General features: G+C 42.3%; 1 protein-coding gene across 3 annotated transcripts in view; it reads left to right on the top strand.

Moving 5' to 3' along the window:
• Positions 1-16,126, top strand: part of atrnl1a (attractin-like 1a) — a 225,085-nt gene that overhangs the window by 179,396 nt on the left and 29,563 nt on the right. For 2 of the 3 annotated variants that reach the window (XM_078288842.1, XM_078288840.1), the window contains one exon: positions 251-346. In XM_078288842.1, the coding sequence (XP_078144968.1) occupies positions 251-346 (96 nt within the window). Of the gene's footprint in view, positions 1-250; positions 347-9,411; positions 9,424-16,126 lie in introns of all 3 variants that reach the window. The other variant, XM_078288841.1, reaches the window with a different exon arrangement.

The following is a 16,126-nucleotide window of genomic DNA, read 5'->3' on the forward strand; positions in this document are numbered from 1 at the left end:
AAATCCATACAGCTGGATTTTGGGAGATTGAGTGAGAAACACTCTCACCTCCCTCAGGAACTACTGCCTAGCTGCCCTTGAGCAAGGCACTTAACCCTAATGTGAAACAAGGCGATGCTCACTGTATATAAATCAGTAGTCAGTCAACTTTTCCTGGATAAATAACAGTTAAAATAAAAAAAATCCCTCTCTTTCTCTCTCTTTCTCTCTCTCTCTCTCTCTCTCTCTCTCTCTCTCTCTCGGTCTATAGCAGCTGATGAGAGAGCGACAGCAGATGGCCAGTCGTCCCTTCGCTTCGGTTGCCGTGGCGCTGGAGGTGGGCGGGGACCAGGAGGAGCTGCTACAGGTCAGCAACAAACACACACGGATGCACACAGAGACATACAAAGAAGCACACACACAAACACACACACACACACACACACACACACACACACACACACACACAGAAGCACAGGAGAAAAGATGTGGTAATGCACAAGGGAACACGCACAAGGGAACACACACACGCAAATATACACACAACGCAGTCACATTTGCATATCCCTGCCTGCTAAAACAGTGGCACCGGTTGACAGGTCTGGCACTGAGATTTCCCACTGTTTTGATTGACACACACATACATACACACACACTGCGTTGGCCCACCTTCTGCTTCAACTGCTGCCCTCCCCCTGCTGTGGGTGTGTGAGTGTGTGGGTGTGTGTGGATGCAGGGCAGGATTTCGAAACTCTAAACAGACTGGTAGAGCAACAAGTCACATCCACTGGGCTTCTGTTACTGCTTCAGCCATCAGAGTTTGAGGAAAAATTAGATTTGCACCAATATTGATTAAGTTGGTTTATTTCAGTCAGCACTGTAGTGTTGTTCTCTATTATTAGGGTTGGTAAGGGCTCAATTTGAAGTAAGCTGTGACTGAAAGAGACCGTACGTGCTCAGAAAACCTTCCCTGGATAAATAAAGACAAAAAAATATATCAAGATGTGCAAAATTGTGGGCTGTCAAATCATCATGTTCAGACCTGGGAAGGCTTTGTTTTACAAATTATGGAGGAGCGAGATAAACACAAGACAGCAAGATAAAGCGTAAGATTTACAAAAGGATGTATTTCTACCACTTCAGTAAGTGAGGAAGCTGCATCTGGTTGAAAGTTGCTGTGCTGTGATGCAATGTGTTTTTCCTATAAATCTGAGTGAACTACCAAGTAATCACCTTTCTCTTTTGAAAAATATTTGATAATTTGTTTTTTTTATGGACTGTAACAGATTGTCAGCCATTAATTCAAGATTTACACAACTAAACGTAACTGAACTGATTTGACTCAACTTGCCTTGACCCGACTCAATTCAACACATTCATTTTCCTGATAGGAGCAAGGCATTATGGGAAATGAACTCTGACCCCCGTAGCCGTCTCTGTCAAACCCCCTGAAGCTGCAGCGGAGCTCAGTGACAGATGTTGCGGGAGATTTGCTGTGTGCAAGAGGTCAAACAGTCAGAATAAAAGCCAAGAGAACAATAGACCTCATTTATCAAACTAGATGATGCAAACAGATCAGTATGGAAAGCGCTGTTGGTTAATATGCAGCGCAAAACATTTCAACAACAACGAAATCAGACACTACTGAGCCTTTGGTCCACACTTCCCATGTTTAAAATAGGTATAATTTTTCATAACATTTTTCAGTCCTGTATTTCAGCGTTTTACAACATTCAGCATTTTCAAAACACCCATATGTGAGGTCCAAAGAAGTTGTTATATTCTAGGTACAGTACACATCTTTTCACTTGGTCTAAAGAAAGAAACTGCCCATACAATGCATCCACTCTGGATAATACTCTTAAAACCTAATGCTGTTTACCTAAGATGGTGTACCTGCTTAGAAAAATCTCTTTCAAATAACCTAAGCACGCTAATCTTTAATCTTGGCCGAATATTTACGGGGTTTTTATTTTTTATTTAATGGGTTTTTTTGCTTTTCCCTTTCAAATTCAAAAATGCACAAAACCTGCGGACCCAAGCCAATCACCCGTTAGCCTGTTTTTAGATTATGAACAAAGTAATCGTGTTGACTACTAGCACACAGTATACCTTCACTTATCTCTCCTCCCTGGTTGAGGTTTCATCTCCTTACACAGTCTGAGCTGAAGGTTAGAGACAATGGTACAGAAGGCTATCTTCGCATGACGCTTAATTAGTTTTAGTCCCGTTTTTGACCAGGTTGGACTCGGCTCGGTTCAGTTTGGTTCACGTGCGTGTGGGAAAACCTCAGGAGTGCCTTCACTTATCTCCACCCCGGCCTGGTTTCCATTTCGTTCCTGAAGGTGAGAGACAATGGGGCAGAACGCTATCTTCACACCGAGGTTAATTACACAACATCTGGTTCGTAGCCACGTGCGCTGCTTAGCATAATTGTGTAATGAATGAGGGAAAGGCAACGTTTTCATGCTGGCCCCGCTACTTCATGCCACCCCACTTACGCAGAGCAACAGTGTATGGGTAAAACAAATAGAGCCATCATCGTCCCATTTCATGCCATGTTTAGACAGCGAACAAGGAATTCACCACCTGTTTTTACCAGGCCTGCACACAGATTCGGTGTGCGTGAAGGAGGGGAGGGAAGGTGAATTGATAAGGTGATTAAGACATAATTGCGTGGAAGGTAACATAGTGGAATTTGATTGAGTATACATGCGTAAAAATGTTGGGTTGTGTTTTTGCTAAATTGATTTACGTGTGATGGCGGGTGTTTCTTGAGTGTTTTGAATGCAGTGATTAGACACATGCATATACACATATACAGTACATAAGCAACCCCACACGTTATCAGGTCATGTCTTCTAACCACATTGTGTTGCTATCTGGGTAAAGTGGAATTGAGGTTATTTCCCAATGCTTCCCTCTTGAGGTTTGTCAGAAGTTTCAGTCCGCAGCATCTGTGTTCAAACCACAAAGTCTTTTACTTCCTTCCATGAGGACAGAAGGTTTTTGAGGATCCATCACAGCTCTTTGTATGTGTGTGTGTGTGTGTGTGTGTGTGTGTGTGTTGGTCCCCCAGAACACATCAGGAATGAACTTAACATGCTCTCTTGGTGGTTTTCATTCAAAGACATTTTTTTTTTCTGTCTTCCAAAGGCGTCACTTGCAATTACAGATACTCTGCGAACAACAAGGCTAAACATGGGGCGGACGACTTTTATCATTGTTATTGAAAGAAAGCAAGAAAGAAAGAAAGGAAAGAAAGAACTTGTGTTTACAGGAGGAGGTGTCTGGCCTGGGTTAATCCTGTGTAATGATATAGACTACATGTGTCACAGCCGGAAGAAAATGTGCTTGCCTGTGCAGAAGAGTCCGTTCCCTCGTAAATTCTCTCTAAGTGTTACTATGGGTTGGAAACTCCAACCAACACCAACCTTAGAGTGAGAAAAAGTGTTATTTTTACAATATCTATTTCTTTTTTTTTTCTTTTTAATTCAGTTATACGCATTCACACAAGGGAGCTGCCAGTACAACCACAGTCTTCTACTTTTGACCACTGAACTATTCCTTTCAAGATGATGGGGGGGGGGGGGGGGCAATTGAGTGGCACAAAGGTACCTTGCAGTAGCTGTTAACGGAGTCTCTTATTCACTTTGCTAAGATGCTTGAGCCAGTTTATTATAAAACCAACAGTGAAGTTGAAATCGAGAAGGGTTATCGCAAATTACAGCCGTTGCAAGATTTCAGGCTAAGGGGATAGACAACAGTGCCCTTGTTCCAACTTTGCGTATTTGAATAAGAATATATATATTTTTTGAATGAAACCTAAATATATATAAATAAATATATATTCTCAGCCTAAATATAAACAACCAACTGATGTTTATCTTCACTGCCATGGCTAGTCATCGCCGGAGTTATCCCAAATTTATATTCTGCTTCCCTGGCTTACAGAAACAGGAAAACAACATAATACTGTACTACTGAAACACACATTTGTTATTCAGTTCAAGGACACACACAATGTGGTTTTAAAAGTATATTGAAGTACACAAATGGGCAATTTGATTATGGATGTGGGATGTCTTTGAATTGTGAGACTCTTGAAACTTCACCTGCTTATCCAGTGCTACTTCTGTTGTCGCCATATCAGAAAGTGAGGCTTTTACTTTACTTTCTTACCTTAAATCACAGTAAATACCGCTCGACCGCGGCAGCGCATGGTCCTGTTTTGCAGCGAAATGCCAAAACAGCCACCCATTCCACTCCACCGCCTGATCAGAGCTTTACAGCGTGTCATGGCCGCATTACAAAACACAGGGAAAGTCATCAGCATAAATCGACGTTTCCGCTGCCTCCATAAAGTACTGCCGTTACGTCGTAAAGCTGATGAGCCCGCAGCAACTAGCATCTGCACGCCTCCGCCTGCGAAAAGCAGTTCCCACCTTGCCGCTGATTAACGACGGTCTCCCGTTTTCATAATGCTATTTAAAGCAAGGAATGAATCAATTTCATATCTTATGTTTTAATGTGGCGTATTTATTCTCCAATTGCGGGGATTTAATATGCCTCAGGAAGGAGGGGTGGTAGGCGGAGAGGGACGGCTGCCGGGGGGGAGGAGGGGGGTCATGAAGGGAAAGAAACAGATAAAGAATATTTATGACACCTGAGAGTAATGGGCTGTGTGTTTGGTAGTTGTATAGCCACAGAAAAACACATACAGCACCGCAATCACACGCACCATAAGTTGCGTACATGTATGCATACACACACGCGTGGCCACACACACACACACACACACAGACACACAAACACACACACCGCAGCAGGGTTTATCAGATGCCGCAAAGCCTCCAATCTCATCAGCCAGGGAGGAAAGGGGAGAAAAGGTACCCTGTTGTTCTGTAAATATGTATCTGGAGTCTCACACACACACACACACACACACACTTGCAAACACTCACAAAAGGGATCACAGAAATGTGGGCACACACACGGTCATTTGAATTTATCATGGACAATTGCTTGTACTCATACTTGGTTTACTTTGGCTTTGCAGTCACCTGTGCTTCTCTCTGTGTATCTCACGACTGAAAGGCAGGCACAGACTCCGGATGGGTCACACACACACACACACACACACACACACACACACACACACACACACACACACACACACTCACACACCCAGCAGTGTTATTAACTCAATAACTCACACCTCTGTCAACACTAACCAGGCAAAAACAAACCCATTCCTCTTCGTGTTCTGTTTGCACTTTAACAAAAAGGCTTTTTTTTTTTTTTTATCATCGGGCCGATTAGAAAAGTGTCCCGGGGCCACACATTATTTCACTGGCGAGATGAGAACCACCTGCAGCCTCAGCTGAGCAAACTTACCGACTCGACCCCCCCCCCCCCCCCCCCCCCATCTCTCTTTCTCTCTGTCGCTTTATCCCTCTCTGTTTATCTTTTTCTTTCTCCCTCTCTTTGTCTCTCTCACCCTCCCCCTACTTCTCTCGCTCTCTTTCTCTCTCTCTGTCTCTTTCTTTCTCTCTTTCTCCAGCCTATCAATCTCAGCAGGGCAAATAGAGAGATTCAGACAGGGACATTTAAATTAGCAGTATATTTCACTTTGGTTTAATATGTCGTTTCTGGCAAGTATATCGCACACATGTGAGTGTGAATGAACAGAAAATGATACCTCTGCCATATACAAACAGAAGCAGTCTGTTTTTTTTACCTCTAGTCTTTATATCGAGGGCTTGGAGCCAAAGGGGCATAAGTACGATTTTGGGCGAATGTGAGTATTATATATCAATTGGAAGGTCTCAGTGAGATCTTTTCAGTGCCAAAAGGACACAACTGAAATCATGACCCATAAGTTTTAATTAAACAAAAACTGAAAGCCGTAACAGTAAAAGTAGGGTTTTGTTTGCTGCCAAAAGGGCGTAACTGCACTTACGCCCTTTTGACACCAAGCAAAACCCCACTTTTGACACCGAACAAGTGGGTAGAGGATTCTGCACAGCACTTAGGTCAACTTAAAATGCATGCTGACGTAAGTAATGCTAGCATGGCAGCAGGATCACATCATTTTTAGTATCCTATTCATATCCTAATTCATATTCTTGGTCAATATTAGATGAATGTAAATATGTTAATATTCCCATGAAATACTTAGGCCTATAGATTCAAAATGTTATTTTATAATGTTAGGAGTGTGAACTGGTCAAGATGAGCTCTGATAGTAAGACTGCTGGTAGCTGAAGTTATCCCAACAGCTGAAGGTCTTCGAATGTGTCCCAGGACACATCAATAAGGACCTACAAAAATGTATTATACTAGCACAAGAAAAAAAAAGTGGTAGTTTAGAATCAAAAGTAGTTTCTTATGTCTATAGAGGTTTATTAAAAAGGTCTATTAAAAGTTTTTAACAGAAAAAAATGTATCAATCAATTTGATATGTTCCATGTAACTACAATTTTAAAGGCCTTGGTGAAAGTTGCTGAGCATTACTTCAAGATAAAGATATTCATTCTGATCTTGTTTTATATTTCAGTATTGATTGAAGTGTAGTTGCGAGATTTGTATTAAAATTAATGTGTTTTACAATTGTTTACTTACGTACGCCCATATTCTGCATGGCTGTATTGGGATAATGTTTGTGCCAAAAATGCGTATTTCACTCTTTTGCCATTTTTAAAAAAGTTAACAAATATAATTCAACTTAAACTGTAGCAGTATTGTTTTTATAGTAATGCTCAATCTGATAACACAGAAAGTTAAAATATTGTGCTTAGTATGTGGTAACGGCAGCTGATCCAAGTTTGATCAAAATTTGTTTTGGCTCTCCTGTAAAATCTACTATAACGCACTTATGCCCCTTTGGCTCTAAGTCCTCGATATTCTTTTTCAACAAGAATTACATCTGTTTGTTTTTATCAATAAAATGAGTTGGGGTGAGGACTAAAATGGTGACTACACAATCTAGGAGAAGCTCACATTTGAGGTTAAGTAATATCAGGCTTGAGTTACCACAGAGTGGAAACAACACTGACCAAGTCTTGTTGAACAGAATGGTCTCTTGGATTCACAGACTGAAAATGTTGTTGCTAGAATGACCAAATGAAAACTAAAGTCTTTCCTTTTAAGGTATTATTACAATTACGCTGCCCTTCCTCTTCGGTCAGAGTGTGTCCCAGATGTGAGAGGGAGCCGACAGCTCTCTGAATTTGGGAACTGTCCAGTTTGCCAATTTAAGAATCCACCCAACATTTCGATGTTTTGCACTCTTTTTCTGGTGGGAAAAAAAGTATGGGCATTAAACTGTGAAGCTGTCAAATAGTTATACACATGATTCATATATACTGTTTGCATCTCATATGGGTCTAGTTCAGAGGAAGGCTCAGGAAAAATGGATGAGCATGCTTTGAATGCAAATTTTAAAGTTTTCCTAATGAGTCTACTTACTACACTTTTAGCAGTGTTACTCCCTATTTACACCAGTGAAAAATGTGGCTTTTCATATCTGGCTTTGAACAGAGCTCTGTCCATGAGAGAAATGTTTTGAAGCTTAAGTTAACAGGTATATTTACAGTACATTTTAGGCATTTAACTGATGTTCTTATCAAGAGTGATTTACAATGAGTGAGCCGTTTTAGGTTTAATGTTTTGCTCAAGGACACTTCTACAGGACACATGGCTGTTGACAGACAAAAATTTGCTATTGCAAGGATTAAGCCTGTGACTTCTCTGTTATAGGACATTATCCCTAACAACTAGGCCATTCTGCCTGATGAGAAGGATTTTGGTTTGGCTCGCTATCTCCATAAATTGTGGGCCCAAGCTAGCTGGATTCTGCCTGTTTACGTTCTCAGAACATAGATTCTCTCTTCCTAAGTTAGATGTAAAATGCCATGTTTTTCCCCTATAGTGCTAAACAGAGCCTGACAAGATATCCAAGGAGGATAGGAGGCTCTAAGACAAACTGAAAACCTGTTGTACTTTCACCACCTCCTCCTCCTCTCTCCCCTGTAGTGGGGGATTTACCTAGAAACAGCAGGTGGTGTCCAGTCCCTTGCTGAGGAGAAACACACACACACACACACACACACACACACGCCCTTCCTCTTAAATGCACACACAGATGCTCTGTTTCTCTCTCTCCCCACAACTCCTTCGCCCCCACACACACATGCACACCTGAAACTCTGGTGGGATTGGTGCATAAATTTGAATCCATTTTTTCGCTTTTCTTGGGTAAGAAATTCTGTGGGAAGCTAAGAATATGGCACTGCTAGATATATATTTTGTCTGATTCTTTTTTTATGTAGAAGTTACATAAACACACTCACACACATGGGCACATGCACACGCAGTTATACATCCAAAACTCTGTGGGGGGGGTTTCGTGGATAAATTTGATTCGCAGTTTTAATATTTCTTGGTGTAGCAGATCTGTTGGATAGCTGTAAGAATATGGGGGTTTATGTTTTCTGACAGGGTCTTCAATTTTTTTACATTTTAGAGTTGTTTTTTTCCCCCCCGACAACTCTTATCAGTTAGAGACACATTTCTGCGCTTTGTTGTAAAGAACATGTTGCCCTTTTCAACGTGTTACACCATACCTCAGCATATTTCATAGAGAGCGAGCAGATGTCACATTTGAACATGGCCCAACCTCCATAAAGTGGTGTTTTATTTTCAGTCTGTATCCTCTTGGTTTGATAGTCATTATCCACAGTTGAACCAAGCAATGTTGGAAGCACAATGCTGCAGGCGCTCTGGACTCTATACGGCCCCTTAACGGTTTTCTTATAGCTGTCCACAGTAGTACTGCATCAATCCCAGGCTCACTGTCTACCATCTTTGTCTTTACTTATCAGGACCTGGGTGAAATACTAACTAAATGCTAAATACTCATACTAGCATTTGTATCTCAAACACTTGAGCTTGATATAGATCTAAATGAACATCACTTAGTGCTTGATGCTGGGCTTAAAGGGGCATTAAAAGATTTTCCCGTCCCATAGTGCAAAATACCATATCTCCCTCGACAGGGTTGTTGATCAATACCAATGACTCAACGATTACTTTGCCAAGTGCTGAGATTTCTGGCTTTCAAAAACTTTTTGACCCGTACTCTCTGTCTCGGAAACAAACCCCCACCCACTCAGCATTTCAACTGCTCAACAAGAGGATGGTGCTACAAACGAGCGACCGGCATCGCAGTGCATTCTGTTCTCGAGCCAAAAAAAAGCAAATGACAAAGCTGTATTATTTTGCTTCGTGATATACAGTATATGCTCTTCACTAGACATTTCTGTTGGACCTCTGGTCTAATTAGCTAGCTTACTCGTTCTATTGTGAACGTGTGACTTGTATATGTCTGTCTGTAAGCTGTGCCAGACAGTTGATGTTGCTATTCCTTAGTCACAGATGGAGGTTGATAAAAGTCAAAAATTACTCAATGCCCATTTAAAGACAATGCCAAATGGGGAAAAAAAAACCTTACTCAAAAACAATATTTATTGACAGTGTTGGGGCTCTGTTTTACATTTTATTTCAAATATTTGACATACAAATTGTGAGGAGAACTTGATTTGTCCTGTCTTACAAGGAATGAGTCCACTCAGGTTGCTGGTTAACTGTCTCAGAAGTTCAGTGCAATTCAAGTAGATCAAATCTTTGAAAACTCTGCCTAGGTGGTGGAGGATCAAGATATCCATCTTTCTTCCTTTCCTGTGCCTTCCCACTTTTCCTACATCTCCTCCACCTTCATCTGTTCTTCACCCAATCCCTTCATCCAGCCTTCTGTCCATCTTCCTTTTCATGTCTCCCCTTCATCCTCTTTCCCTGCCACCCTATTATCTCTCCTTCACACTCTTTCTCTCCCTCTCTTGGTGCATCAATCACTCTTCTCACATCTCTCCCTCCCTTCCTGTCTCTCCCTCTGTCTCAGTCTGTCCATCATATTGTTTAGTGCCAGTTTCAGGTTCAGCTGAGCAAGCAGGCGGGTCCATTATGGCCTGAACACTCAGCCAGTGAATAGACAGAGTGTGTGTGTGTGTGTGTGTGTGTCTGTGAGAGAGAGAGCGAGAGAGAGAGAAAGAGAGAGAGAGAGAGAGAGACCCCACCAGCATCAGTGCGTGCTTCTCAGTTGTGAGATATACAGAGGCCAGAATGTGTGTGTGAGAGACATTTATGCAGTCAATCCAGAACAGGGAGTATGTGTGTGTGTGTGTGTGTGTGTGTGTGTGTGTGCATGTTAGATGAGAACTGGATTGAACAAAACTGAGTAGAACACAGTAGAGCATAGCAGATGTGATTTCCAAGGCCTGTTCTGGGCGAGGGAACAGATGGATACTGTCTTCTCTATAGGAGGAGCGGATGTGCTGGGCAGCGCTGCCAATACGAGCTTCAGGGGGTTAGGTGTGAGTGTGTGTGTGTGTGTGTGTGTGTGTCTGTGTGTGTGTGTGTGTAATGTACGTGTGTGCAGCTATGCATGTGTAACTTTATGAAACACAATCTCTAGGCTCTATGTGCAGACAAACCAGCACTTTGTCACACATAACACACACACACACACACACACACACACACACACACACAGAAGGAAGAAGACAAAGAAAGGAAGGGAATGAGAGAAAGGGGGAAAGGTATAGTGGTAGCCATTGCAGTAGTCCGGCTTCATGTATTTCTTTATAATTAATTATTACTGCAGACAATTCTATCTTGAATGTTATACAGTAGAACTTAATGAGTAGACTGAAACACAACACTCTCAACACAGCACTTTTGTCTTTATTTATTCAGGGAAAGTTGGCAGAGTTAAGCACACTTGCTCTTTTCCAGTGATGCCTTGTGTTCGTTAATTCACACAGTTTCACACATCGGCCAGTGAGCAGCAGTTGGGGGTTCAGCGCCTTGCTCAAGGGCATCCCAGCAGTAGTCGTCGAGTGAGGACAACGTTGCTCATTCACTTTCCCCACACGGTCTGGAGATTGGAACCAGCACCAGTCACGGTTCCTCCTCTAACTTCTCGTCTGCTGCCGCCCACTTCTAAATTTCCACGCCTGAAAAGAGCGCATAACTTGATTTTCCCCAAACATTTCCTGTTGCAGACGGAGCCAAAGAGCAGCGGCGGCGGCTCAGCAACAGGAAAAAAAAAAAAAAAAAAAGGTGGATTTTGCAATTCCTACATCTGTAGAGGCAGATAGAGACACAGAGAAAGCAATTTGTTTGGAGAACAAGCTGATGTTGACATATTGACACTGTCATTGACACTGGGCTTTAGATAAGACGACAAGTCAACAGGCTTCCCTCTTTCATTTTAGAGACAGAGAAAGTGAGAGAGAGAGAGTGAGAGAGAGAGAGAGAGAATGTGGTCTGCTTGTTGTCCAACAACAGCTGTACGGCTTGTCGAAGTGCCCTTGAGCAAGACACTGAACCCCCACCTGCTCAAGTCGCTCTTGATAAGAGCTTCAGCTGAATGACTGAAATATGTAATTTAGAGTGAGAGAGTGATAAACGTATGGCTGTTAAATTTAAGCAAAAATTCTCCACTTTCTCCGTGTCGAGAGATGAGGAGAGAATCCTAATTTTCCTGAGGGAGTGAAGCACGGCTGGCCTAGCTGCTCAGTATGGGTCAGCACGCCATAGCCTGAAGGACAGTGACAGTAACAGTGACTTAGGACCCCATTTTTGTGAATCAAGGTCTCAGGTTCTGGCACAGGCTCACATTGCTAGTGCCCTGGGGCGTGACCAACAGGTTTTTGGTAATTTTCTGACCAGAGGCGCTAGCGCAGCGGTGGCACTCCTCCAGCACAGTTGTGAAAGAGGTTAGATTAGGAGGAATAACTTATCAGTAGGTGTGGTGGGGGCTGGCGTCAATCAAGGCCAATCAAATTAGCTCCTCTCATTCTTTTTAAAAGAAGTGCACTCCCTGCCATGGTGTACTGGCAGTTTTTGTAATTGATGAGGAGAGTCCAGACCGGCTACGCCAAAAAAGCTTCTCCCAAGAGGAAACTGATGTTCTTGTCCGGGACGTGCAGAGTCACAAGGCGCAAATATATAGCACCCTAAACATGCTGCCAAGGCCAGATAATGTCCCTTTTTAATTGAGTTCACATTTCTGGAGATGTTGAAATCTCTGGCTCCATGTTTTCCGTGCTTAATGATGCGCATCAACGGTTTTATGTTGGAAGACAAGGATTCACATAGTAACCACATGTGCAGATACAACTGTAGTAGTGCAATGAAACATGTTTCCATTTCTGTTTTGGTTGCCTACAGTTTGTTTTACTTAAGGTATTAAAAAGATTGCATTCAGTTAATCACTGGTTAAAGAGTTTATATTAAAGTGAAATAGGCAAACACAACATACATAAAAGGGGTTTGTCAGTACGCTGGTGCAGGCGGGATAAAGAGGCCCAAAGAGTTTATCTGCGTTAATATGAGATAACCTTGTCACTATCACTTAATATAATTGTAATGAACTTATTAACCATCATTTGTTATACCGACATTAGTCCGATAATAATTTCTTTGTGTTGTTTTGATATGATTGTTATGCAATGGAATTAATTGCATAAAGCTTTGGCAATACTGTTATTATTGTTCTTTTTTTGGCAGTCATGACAGTGACACATCTTTGCATTGGATTGAATTGAATGGAATTGAACTGAGCTGACAATAAAGAGTGCAGCAGAGACAGTGATATGGAGATAGTAGCAAAGAGAGGGATAATGAGGGAGAGAGAGAGAGAGAGAGAGAGAGAGAGATAGAGAGAATGACAAATGAAAGTTTGACATAGAAAGAGGCAGAGCAATAAAGTGATGGGTGTGTGTGGAGTGCTTTTGCAGGGGCAGTCATACATGTATGCATGTGTGTGTGTTTGTGTGTGTGTTTGTGTGTGTGTTTGTGAGAGTGTGTGAGAGTGTGTGTGTGTGTAGGTGTGTGTGTAGGTGGGTTTGTATATAGGCCAAAGGTTATGGTTTAATAGCAGCTCAAGTCTGCAGTCACCTCCCCATTAACCTGCTGTACGCAACATATGATCATCAGCATACTAAATGGATTAACACTTTAACAGATAGGATGAAAATGTAGTTAATGTGACCCCTAGTGAACTTCTATATATTTTATTGTGAGAGAGGTGAGAAATGCATAAAAGAAGAAGGAGGCAAAGTGAGAGAGAGGGAGGGTTGACTCAGCTAAGAAGCAAATGGACAGTCAGAGAAAGATAGATAGTAATATTATAATACACTGTATTTTCCCTTTATGCTCTCTGTCTCTCCCTCCCTCCCTCCGACATCCATTCTTCTTCGCTTCGAAACGGGAAGCTAAAGGGCTTTGGCCTTTATGCTGACTTGCATTTCACCGGGGTTCGCCCACGGGACACTCAAACAATTCCTCCCAGGCAGTTGGCGTGCTGGCATATTTTGCTCAGAAATGGCATGCTCTGAGCAGAATAAATAACTGTTTTTAGGGCAGATTTCCTCAAAACACCTCCAAGGACCAAGTCCACGGAGCACGGAAGAGCAGTTCTCCATGAGTTGGCATGTTGGGCCTCATCTTTTCTTGTCGTAAGACTCGCTGTCTGTCGACTCTCCTGAACTGCTGTCTGATGAAAACCTCATACTGCCAAATAATTGGCTTTTCAGGAATGAAGAGAAGTTAAAGAAAATGTGTTATTCTGTGATTGATGCTCACTGACATTCTGTGATGAGTTCTGAGTTGGAAATCAAAGCCCTCAGAGTCATGAAACTTACTGCAAAGTCTAAGCAATATAAAGAAACGTACTGTACTGAAATAGTGAATAGTGAATGTTAAGTTTTATGTCTTGTTTTCATGTTTTGTGTGGAGCCCAGGAAGAGTAGCTGTTGCACCATGAACAGCTAATGGGGATCCTAATAATAAACTAATAAACTAAACTAATACCCAGTTCATAACAACCATGCAAACATTCATTTCAAGCAAGTAAGCAACAACCACCAAAACAGCAGTGTTTTAATATTCCTTCTTGCTGTGTTTGATCACCTTTGTACAGTGTGTGAAGTCAGAAAACATCAGGACAAAATTGACAACCATGATACCATTATCACATATTTGTCGTCTGCCTCGTGTGCGTGTGTGCATGCTGATATGGATATCTTTGTGCGCACAAAAGAAGGGAGTGTCAACATGTGCTGTTATTAAAGTAAATGCACATTGGCCCAGACAAGTTAAATAGACATATTGAAAATGACGCATTCATCTTATCAATACTAAGACTGTATGTGTGTGTGTTCATGTCTGTGTATCTGTGGGTTTTTATATGTACACGTTTCCAGACTTGTTTGTGTGTGTGTGTGTGTGTGTGTGTGTGTGTGTGTGTGAGGTACCAGGCAACCACACTCTTTCTTATTAGGCTATCTCCTCAGTGTATAGCCTACTCTTCCCTGCCCTCTTAATGATGAGTGTGTTTCTCTGTTCTGCTCCTTTCTCCTTGATCGATACCTCCCCCCTTCCCCCTCTACTATTAGTCAATAGAGAATTTGGAGCAACACATTTTCGGGGATGATGATGGCCTTTTGGAACATTGTTATGTGTGTGTTCTTGTGCATGCGTGTCTGTGTGCGTCTGTGTATATGTGTGTGTACGGATGTGTATGTGTGCATTTACACAATCGTGTGTGTGTTGGGAGTATATTTGTGTGTGCATGCGTGTGTGCGTTAGTATGTGCACATGTTTGTTTATGTGTGTGTGTGTGTGTGTGCAAGTGTTTGTGTGTGTGTATTCTCCCCTGTGGATGCAACTACACACCCTTGGCACCCAGAAAACACATTAATCTTACCAGCACTAATAGTGAAAGGAGAGGAGAGAGAGGGAAAGAGCGAGCAAGTGTGTGTGTGTGTGTGTGTGTGTGTGTGTGTGTGTATGTGTGGGTATGAGTGTGTGTGTGTGTGTCTGGAGGAGGGGGGGTTGAAAGATATACTCCACCTCTCGAATTAGGAAGAGGCAGAAAAAAAAAAAAGTTTGGCTTTCATGAAGCATTAGAGAGATGATTAATTTGTCGTCTCAGAGAGAGGGATGGAGCGAGCGAGGGAGAGGGAAAGGGGGTGATGGAACAAATGAGAGAGAGAGAGAGGGAGAGAGACATAGAGGGAGAGTGGGAGAGATGGAGTGATTGAGCGAGGGAGAGGGGAAGAGAGAGAGAGAGGTTGTGAAGTGGCCCTTCTGTCCTCCCTAACGGTAATAGGATTGTTCGCTCACCGACGTGCTGATTAAAATGGAAATTCAATGCAACTGCCTGCACACACACACACACACACACACATGCATGCATGCACGTGCCAACACACACACATATGCACTTTCTCTATGCTTTTTTCTTCGTCACACACACACACACACACATCCATACAGTGTGGTTAATATGCAGGCATGTGGAGACGAAGGTGTGACCTGGTGTTCCCCACTGAGAGATTTGTGACTGAGAACTGGAAGAGAAAGGGGATAGAGAGAGAAACAGACAGGTAGAAAGTATGAGGAGAGTGAGACTGGCAAAAAAAAAGATGGGTGAGAGAGGGAGAGAGGCAGAAAGGAACAGGGAAAGTGAAGGGAGACATACAGAAAGAATGTGAGAGCGAAATACAGAAGCAGGAAGGGTGGAAATGGAAAGAGACTGACAAGAATGTGCAAGAGAGAGATATGCAGAAATGATGGAAATAGAGAGACATACAGAAAGAATATGGAAGAGAGAGAGGCAGAAAGGATGGAAATAGAGAGACACACGAAAAGAATATGGAAGAGAGAGAGAGGCAGAAAGGATGAAAATAGAGAGACATATAGAAAGTGTGTGAGAGAGAGAGGGAGAGAGAGAGAGAGAGAGAGAGAGAGAGAGAGAAAGAGAGAGAGGCAGGAATGATGGAAACAGAGACACAAAGAATGAAGAGAGAGACAGACAAGAAAGGATGGAAATAGAGAGACTGACAGAAAGAATATGGAAGTGAGAGAGAGAGAGAGAGAGAGAAAAGCAGGAAGGATGGAAACAGAGAGACAAAGGATGAAGAGAGAGACAGACAAGAAAGGATGGAAATAGAGAGACTGACAAAGAATATGGAAGTGAGAGAGAGAGAGCGAGAGAAAAGCAGGAAGGATGGAAACA

Source organism: Centroberyx gerrardi, chromosome 15, assembly GCF_048128805.1.
Source record: "Centroberyx gerrardi isolate f3 chromosome 15, fCenGer3.hap1.cur.20231027, whole genome shotgun sequence".
In the NCBI taxonomy this organism is placed as follows: Eukaryota; Metazoa; Chordata; class Actinopteri; order Beryciformes; family Berycidae; genus Centroberyx; species Centroberyx gerrardi.